The sequence below is a fragment of the Myxocyprinus asiaticus genome, chromosome 43, assembly GCF_019703515.2.
Source record: "Myxocyprinus asiaticus isolate MX2 ecotype Aquarium Trade chromosome 43, UBuf_Myxa_2, whole genome shotgun sequence".
Classification (NCBI taxonomy): Eukaryota; Metazoa; Chordata; class Actinopteri; order Cypriniformes; family Catostomidae; genus Myxocyprinus; species Myxocyprinus asiaticus.
This window is the reverse complement of record NC_059386.1, coordinates 19,838,101-19,846,965: the sequence shown is the minus strand read 5'-3', so window position 1 is coordinate 19,846,965 and position 8,865 is coordinate 19,838,101. Positions and strand designations below refer to the sequence as shown.

The 8,865-nt window shown below is 38.1% G+C and overlaps 1 protein-coding gene across 2 annotated transcripts in view; it reads left to right on the top strand.

Moving 5' to 3' along the window:
- The first annotated feature begins 6,402 nt into the window (after window positions 1-6,402).
- Window positions 6,403-8,865, top strand: part of LOC127433847 (periostin-like) — a 36,921-nt gene continuing 34,458 nt past the window's right edge. For both annotated transcript variants that reach the window (XM_051686113.1, XM_051686112.1), the window contains exons 1-2: window positions 6,403-6,551; window positions 7,231-7,329. In XM_051686113.1, coding sequence (XP_051542073.1) covers window positions 6,433-6,551; window positions 7,231-7,329 — 218 coding nt within the window. In that variant the 5' untranslated portion in view covers window positions 6,403-6,432. The remainder of the gene's footprint in view (window positions 6,552-7,230; window positions 7,330-8,865) is intronic.

Sequence of the window (8,865 nt, the reverse complement as noted above, 5' to 3'; positions counted from 1 at the left end):
GCTAGAGCTTCTTGGATGGGCATTCCAATTTCTCCCATACATTTAAATATAAGTGACTTATCTCTGCAAAATAGTCTCAGGCCTCACACTCTATAGAACTACAATGCCAATCATGCACTACGTCTCCTCCCAGAAGTTTGCACAATTTTACTCCTGATTTCTCACAATACAGGGACAGTAGATGTGTACAAAAGCTAAATGAAGTGTTACTTTATTTAAAAAGTAACTCAGATATTATGGTCTAAAATAAAAAATGTTGTGTTACTTTACTTGTTACTCGAAAAAGAATTAATTCACCAAAGTGGCATTCAGTTGATCACAAAGTATAGTCAGGACATTACTGATGTATAAAGCAGCACCTTCACTATTTGAAAAAAGTAATTTTTGATCAAATCTAGACAGGCCCCATTTCCAGCAGCCATCACTCCAACACCTTATCCTTGAGTAATCATGCTAAATTGCTAACTTTGTACTAGAAAATCACTTGCCATTATATCAAACACAGTTGAAATCTATTTGGTTTGTTAAATGAAGCTTAACATTGTCTTTGTGTTTGTTTTTGAGTTGCCACAGTATGCGATAAACTGGCATGTCTTAAGGTCAATATTAGGTCAAAAATGGCAAAAAAGAAACAGCTTTGCCTAGAAACTCGTCAGTCAATCATTGTTTTGAGGAATTACGGCTATACAATGCTTGAGATTGCAGATTTCATACAAAGGTGTACACTACAGTCTTCAAAGACAAAGGACAACTGGCTCTAACAAGGACAGAAAGAGATGTGGAAGGCCCAGATGTACAACTAAACAAGAGGATAAGTACATCAGAGTCTCTAGTTTGAGAAATAGACACCTCACATGTCCTCAGCTGACAGCTTCATTGAATTCTACCTGCTCAACCCCAGTTTCATGTACAACAGTAAAGAGAAGACTCAGGGGTGCAGGCCTTATGGGAAGAATTGCAAAGAGAAAGCCACTTTTGAAACAGAAAAACAAAAAGAAAAGGTTAGAGTGGGCAAAGAAACAGAGACATTGGATAACAGATAATTGGAAAATAGTGTTATGGATCTTAACCCCATTGAGATTTTGTGGCATCAGCTAGACTGTAAGGTGTGTGAGAAGTGCCCAACAAGACAGCCACATCTATGGCAAGTGCTACAGGAAGTGTGGGGTGAAATGTCACCTGAGTATCTGGACAAACTGACAGCTAGAATGTCAAGGATCTGCAAAGTTGTCATTGCTGCACGTGGAGGATTTTTTGATGAGAACTCTTTAAGAAGCTCTGAACATTTTATTCAAATTGTAATAGTAATTTTTCACATTATTAATGTCCTGACTATACATTGTGATCAGTTGAATGCCACTTTGGTGAATAAAAGTACCAATTTTTTTGCATAAGTGCAAAATCTGTACATTATTCCAAACTTTTGGCCGCCAGTGTGTATAGATATATATATATTGCCGCTGTTTTGGCGGCACGCGGAAGACAAACAGCATATTAGGTATATACCTAATATGCTGTTTGTCTTCCGCGTGCCGCCAAAACAGCGCCGACCCACCGAGGCATGGACTCTACAAGATCCCTGAAGGTGTCCTGTGGTATCTGTCGTACCTGGTGTACCTGGTTAGCAACGATGTTTAGGTAGGTGGCACGTCAAACTGACGTCCACATGAATGGCCGGACCCAGGGTTTCCCAGCAGAACATTGCCCAGAGCATCACACTCCCTCCACCGGCTTGTCGTCCTTTCAAAGTGCATCCTTGTCCCATCACTTCCCCAGGTAAATGGCACACACATAGATGGCCGTCCATGTGATGTAAAAGAAAATGGGACTCATGGGACCAGGCAGGGGCGGACTGGCCATAGAGAGAACGGGGGGTTGGGCTGGGTGCGAAACGGGGCCAAACGGGCGGTGATAAGTTGAAACGGGCTGCCGCATTATCCCGAACGGGCCGCGATGTGCAGACAAGGACAGGGTGACATTGTTTTGGCTCATCGGTGTATGTTCAGTATACTGTTATGTATTCAGTAAATATATTGTTTGGAGGCTGCAGAAAATGCTTTATGTATGGTAAGGAAGAATATTTTCCTTCAACTCTTAAGTCATTGCAACAAAAATAACACTAAAAATATGTAAACAAAATGTCTGTGAGACAAATGTGAACTCCAGAAACAAACAACATCGAGGTATAGCATTAATACATAAATCTTACAAGGAGTGAAAATTAAAACTATTAGATTATTTGCTAAACAAAACAGCACTTTGTATTCAACAATTCTGTATTCATAAACAACTGGATGTTTATGCAGAGAAATTGCCTCTAATGACTTGTTTAAAAGAATGCATGTGTGTGTGGTTGAATTAATTACTACAGTATATGGAAGACATAAACACAAGACCTCCTTTGGACTTGCAAAAGTCTCAGTGTGGCAAAGATAGAGCACCAAAAGCCCTTCCTGACTCTTTCTGCTTCTGTTGTAGGTATTCTTTTCAAATAAAAGAAATAGATATTACAATATTACATTTTTTGTTTATTTTATTATTTTTTTTTTTTTTGTGTGTGCATAATAAACTGTTTAGAAAGCACAAGCAAATTTTGCATTGCATATAGGACCGTAAAAGATAAAAAAAATTCTAATTCGATTTTACGGTATGTCCTATTTTAATGTATTTAAGACTAATGTGGCTCCCTGGATTGACCCATCATAAACCATATGCTAACCAGCAACAGATGATCTACTGTTCTGTTATTAATTTGAAGGATCTGGAATGATTTTAAATTGGCTCTGACTCCTGGTGGTGTGGGGAGCACTAAAATGTGGGTGGGTTTCTCCATCCAATTTGTTTCGCTTTCTCTGTCCTTCAGCATGGCACAAAGGCTTATCTATAATTTATTTCAATTAGCACCCCAGAGAGTCCAGTCTGCAGCTCAGGGGCACTTGAATGAGGTTTAAAAGAGAAGCAGTGCTCATTTACACTGCAGCAAGTGCCAATGTGTGAACACCGTTTCATGCATGCTAAAATCCACAAATGTGGAGGTGACATCACATTCAGTGCTGGGTAGATAACTTCTGAATTGTAATCTGGTACTGATTACAAATTATATGACAAAATTGTAGTCAGTAATGTAATCTTTTGGATTACATTTTAAAGGTTATCTAGTCTGATTGCTTTTAGATTACTTTTGGATTACTTCTAATTCTTGTTTATTTGATGTCATGCATTAGAGTTGGATAAACCAATACCATTTTGACATACCGTGTGACGAAAACATGAAGACTTACCAAACATATATTAGATATAGGCTGATTTAGAGTGAAAATTGTATATATTTAAAAAGAATTACAGGAATCAACAAATTATGAACAGTTTACTTCAGTTGCCTGATTAATATTTAATCATGTAATCCATAAAAATTTATCTTTTATCTTATTACGAGTATTTTAAAATGTAATCTAATTACAACTACTTTATTTTTGTAATCTGATTATGTAATCCATATTACATGCAGTCCATTACTACCCAGCACAGCTCACATTACATCACTGTAGACAGCAAAATGCTGGAAAGCTGATGGAACCTTTTTTTTTTGCAGAAAAAAGACAGAACTTGTGTAAATGTCTATTTTCTTGGCAGCTGATAAAGTAAACTGGCCTATTGAATTGTTTGCCAGTGTGACTGTTGCAGACATGAAAGATAAATGTATTAAATTTTTCTCATGAGAATGAAACCATAGTGATCTCAAACATGTGTCTTCAGAAGACATTTTAATCATCAGATTTGTTCCAAAACTGAATGACTGTGTCAACAACTTTTTCTATTTTTATTTCTCTTAAGGGATAATTTTAGAATAAAAGTTGATACTTAAATGAAACATAACTGATATCTCCATTACATTTCTTAAGCTCTGAAAGAGCAACCTCTGATTTCAGAGTAATTCAAGACACATTCTCTTAAAAAGTCTTAATATCTTAATACAATTTTAGAATGTTAGTCTCAGTCACCATTCACTTTCATTGCATGAAAAAAGATGCAATGAAAGTAAATGGTGACTGAGGCTGTCATTTTGCCTAACATCTCTTTTTGTGTTTCACAGAAGAAAGAAAATCATACAGGTCTGGAACAACATGAGGGTGATAAATTATGACAGGATTTTAATTTTTGGGTGAACTGTCCATTTAAGGGTTACACTGAGCAATTATTTTTGTTTAGGAGGTGTACTGCTAACGCTCCACCACTAGAGGTAGATGCACACACAGGGTTAAATTAGTCATAAAATAATCACTGTAACTCTTAAACTTGTTTCCTGTTCAAATCCCTTCCCACTATTATTCCTATCCTCAGTTTACCTTCCCACTATTATTCCTATCACCCCCCCACCACACACACACACACACACCCTCCACCCACACACACCTTTTCATGCCAGAGAGTATGAGATAAATGCATAAAGAGATTCTTGGGAGCTTTTGAAAGTTTCCCATCTGGCTTTGACTTGTCCAAAGGGCTGCCTGAGGCCTAATCCAAGATCCCTCTAAACTGTTTGATTCCAGATATAGACAGCAGCCCAGCGATTAAAAAACTGGCTGGAGACAGAACAGTGCAGTTGGACATTATCCTTTCATCTGATTTGCTCCAGTAGCATTCTGCAGTGTGTTTATCTGCACATCCTGTTTCTAAGGACCAAACCACAGAGCACCTGTAAAACTCATGGGATGAGTCATTAAGTTGGTTTAAATGTCTGATAAAGCATTTGTTGTCAAATAGAGTCACTTAAGATTTAAGTTGAATTGCATATAAAAGGTGTAATACTTTACAGAATATGTGCTGTTATGATGAAAGTTAAAATGCACCTACTTTAAAGAGATAGTTCACCCAAAAATGAAAATTCTCTCATCATTTACTCACCCTTATGCTATCCCAGATGTGTATGACTTTCTTTCTTCAGCAGAACACAAATGAAGATTTTTAGAAGAATATCTCAACTCTGTAGGTCCATACAATGCAAATGAATGGGTGCCAAAATTTTGAATCACCAAAAATCACACAGGTCTGCAAAAAAGACTCCAGTGGTTAAATCATTGTCTTCAGAAGCTACATGATAGGTGTGGGTGAAAAACAGATTAATATATTAGTACATTTTTACTATAAACTCTCCTCCCTGCTCAGTCAATCTCCACTTTAACTTTCACATTCTTCTTGTGTTTTTGGTGATTCACATTCTTCATGCATACGCCCCGCCCCCTACTGGGCATTTCTAGCAACAATTGACTTAAATATTGATCTGTTTCTCACCCACACCTATCATATCACTTCTGAAGATATGGATATAACCACTGGAGTCATATGGATAACTTTCATGTGGACATATGTGATTTTTGGAGCTTCAAATTTTGGCACCCATTCACTTGCACTGTATGGACCAAAAGAGCTGATATATTCTTATTCTAAAAATCTTAATTTGTGTTCTGCTGAAGAAAGAAAGTCATACACATCTGGGATGGCATGAGGGTGAGTAAATGACGAGAGAATTTTCATTTTTGGGTGAACTATTCCTTTAAGCAGCTTTTCCACCATTGGGCCAAATGGTTCTCGCTGCAAAACCATGCTGTTCCGTACTGATCCAGACGTGCTTGTTAGCGCAGTTACCGTTTCTTTTTCTGCCGTGGTGATGTGAAATCTGCCCCGAGTTGTTCCTGGCAGGCAACTCAGCCTTACAGGCTCTATATAATTAGGTTTAGGGATGGAGTTGTGGTTAGGCCCTCTGCTGCCTGAAAGGAACAATTCCAGGCACCTTTGTACAATGGGCTGCGAAATCATAAGACTGGACTAAAGCAAGTGACCAATCATGAGTTGCAGCATCACTACTGGCGTTCCACCAGAACGGTTCTCTGATGTGAGTCCGTTAGCTAACCGTGCTCAGGAGTTTTGCCATTTCCATGTCCGCTTATTATAAGCGACTTTGGGCATGTTAATTCTGTCATCATTTACTCACCCTCATGTTGTTCCAAACTGATTTCCTTTCTTCCATGAAACAACAGCCTCCATCACCATTTACTTCCATTGTATGGAAAAAAGATGTAACATAAGTGAATGGTGACTGAGGCTGACAGTCTGCCTAACATCTCCTGTTGAGTTCCAAAGAAGAAAGAAAGTCATATGGGTTTGGAACAACATGAGGGTGAGTAAATGATTACAGAATTTTCATTTTTCAGTGTAAAATAGAAAGTTAGGCGTGCAGGGTTCACACGGAGGGGGCGGTTTCTGTATGAAACAGGTTGATTCTCTGTATTAATCCTCCTTAGTGTATGTGTCATTGTGTGTGTTTGAGACAGAGAAAGAGAGGGGAGGGGTGCTATAAAGGCTGCTTCCCCATAGTTCGCTCCCATTCCTTCTGTTTTTGGAGTGTGTTTTGTCTGCAGGGGACTCTCCAAAATGATACTCCTGTTTATGGCCACCTTTACCTTCCTGGCACTGACCTCCCTGGATCAGGTGGATTCTTCAGCATATGACAAGATAGTCTCCCACAGTCGTATCAGGGCAAAGAATGAAGGGTAAGGGCTGACTTTTTTTTAAAGATTCACCTTTGTGGAGGGAAATTAGAAGAGATGTTTGGGAACCAGTGGCAGAATCTTTTAATTTTTTTTATTAAGGAGCAATATTTGCACCCTCGAATAGATTTTCAGTTTTTATTTTTTTTTTCCTTTTATGAGTTCATTTTTCTAACCATATAAAAATATACAACATGCCACTTATTTACATCAAGTTCTTCAAATAAATAAAATTTTATGACTGTTACTTATAAAAACAAGTCAACATAAATAAAAAAACACTTTGCCCCAACATTATAAATATCTGGAGCATTTTTGTTTTGGTGGCAGTTTTGAATCCTTGTAATTCTGGAAATTGAAGCTGATACATTTTATATTTTAATAATACGTCATTTGTAATTGATCCTTTTTACTGGTGAAAACAGAAGTGCATGTAATGTATCATCAACACGATTTAAAATGGCAGAAATTTTATAAATGTTTAGAGTCAGAAGCTATGTTCAGTCAGTTCTTTAAAGCAATTTGACAAGACTTCTCTATAATTATCTGCCTAATTGAACACCTCTGAGTTTTATGAGTCTGTCAAGTATGCAGTTATCTACATTCAAACGTTCGCCAGAGGCTAATTTCTTTTTAATTCTGTGTTATTAACCCCCACTCCCTCCCTGTCTCTGTTCTCCAGGCCCAATGTGTGCGCTTTACAACAGGTCATGGGGACCAAGAAAAAATACTTCAGCACATGCAGGAACTGGTACAAGAAATCCATCTGCGGCAAAAAGGCGTAAGTCACCCAGTGCTTTTCTCACCTCTGCTTTAGCCGGGTTCCTGCCCATGATTGGATCAGAGATCAAAGGTCCCCGTAACACAGTGCCTGTGGGTCTCAGGGTGATGGATATCATTTATCAGGATTGTTTGGTACTGTCAGGTGTGTTCAGGGAGGTGCCACTTTGAGAGAATGAAACAGATGCATATGAACCTGATGGGTTGGTAGAAGATCATTTTATAAAATCCAAATTTGTTTTAGGTTTTTTTTTGTATCTTGTAATGCTTAAACCCTGTCTTCTTTACATAATCACAACAGAATATGAGGGTTAAAGTTAGACTTAGACTAAGAGAAGCTGGTCCAAGATTAATATAGTTCATTGCGCTTCCCTAAAGCAAGATATTTAATGATACAAAACCCTACAAAAAAGTATCTCAGCTCACTGTAGGATGAAATGACATTTGTCAGCCAAGTATCTCCAACTGTACTTGTTTATGCCAGATAAACCACAGTTTATGTGAGGTGACTTGACGTGTTTATTGCATAATGCTTGGGTTACAGTTCGATCTCTCTCTCTGCAGTGCACATAGAGAGAATGATGTAAGGTTGTTTCTGGGCTCTATCTGCCTTTGATGTATTGTAGGTCTTAAGGGACTGGTGACTTGTAATTGGCAGAGTAAAGCTTTCAGGCTTGACAAAAGCTTTTCATTGGCAGAGAACTTCAGTTTGTTGAAAGAAAAAAAAAACCTTTGGCCTCAAGAAATGCCTGTGTCTTGATGCACACCCTTTATTCTTGTTCTCTTCATAACACCATGGTTCAGTTTGTGTTGATACATTTCCATTTATACAACAGTTAGTTCCGGCTGTATTTTTGCATTTGCGGCTTTCCAAAGAGTGGAGGCTTTAATTCATCCCAGTGACTTGAGGCTTTTGAATTAGTTCGCTAAAAAGATTTGTTCAGATTTGTTTTCTGATTCGTTCAATTTTGCAGATTATTTTTGCACCAGTAGGTGGCGACAAGTGAGCGTCTTTTAGGTTATGAGTGAGTCTTCAATCATTGGGCCTCATTCATTAAACACGAGCAGAACGAATTTGTGTGAACATCCTTCGTAAAGTCTTTCTGGCATAAATTCTCGGATTCATTAAAGTTTTTGTGTTTTCAAAACGTTTGCTGGTATGAACAAAATTTACACCTGCTCTCGACCACGTGTAAATCGTGCATAGTACATCGGAACGTGTTTTGTTCTTTCAGACAAACTGACATGACTCTATTTTGATAAAAGTGAAATGAATAAATAATGAAAAAAATAAAAAGAAAGCAGGAAAGATGGCTCACAATACCAGGATGAGCGGTTGGATGAGTGGATGTGTGGTTGTTACTGAGAAATATCAGGCAGCTAGATGGCGCCACTGACCAGTCAGAATTGAGTATTTCAGAGAGCTGTGTAATAAATACATACACTCACTGAGCACTTTTTTTAGGAACAATATATGGTCCTAATAAAGTGCCCGATGTGGTCTTCTGCTGTTGTAGCCCATCCGCCTGAAGGTTCG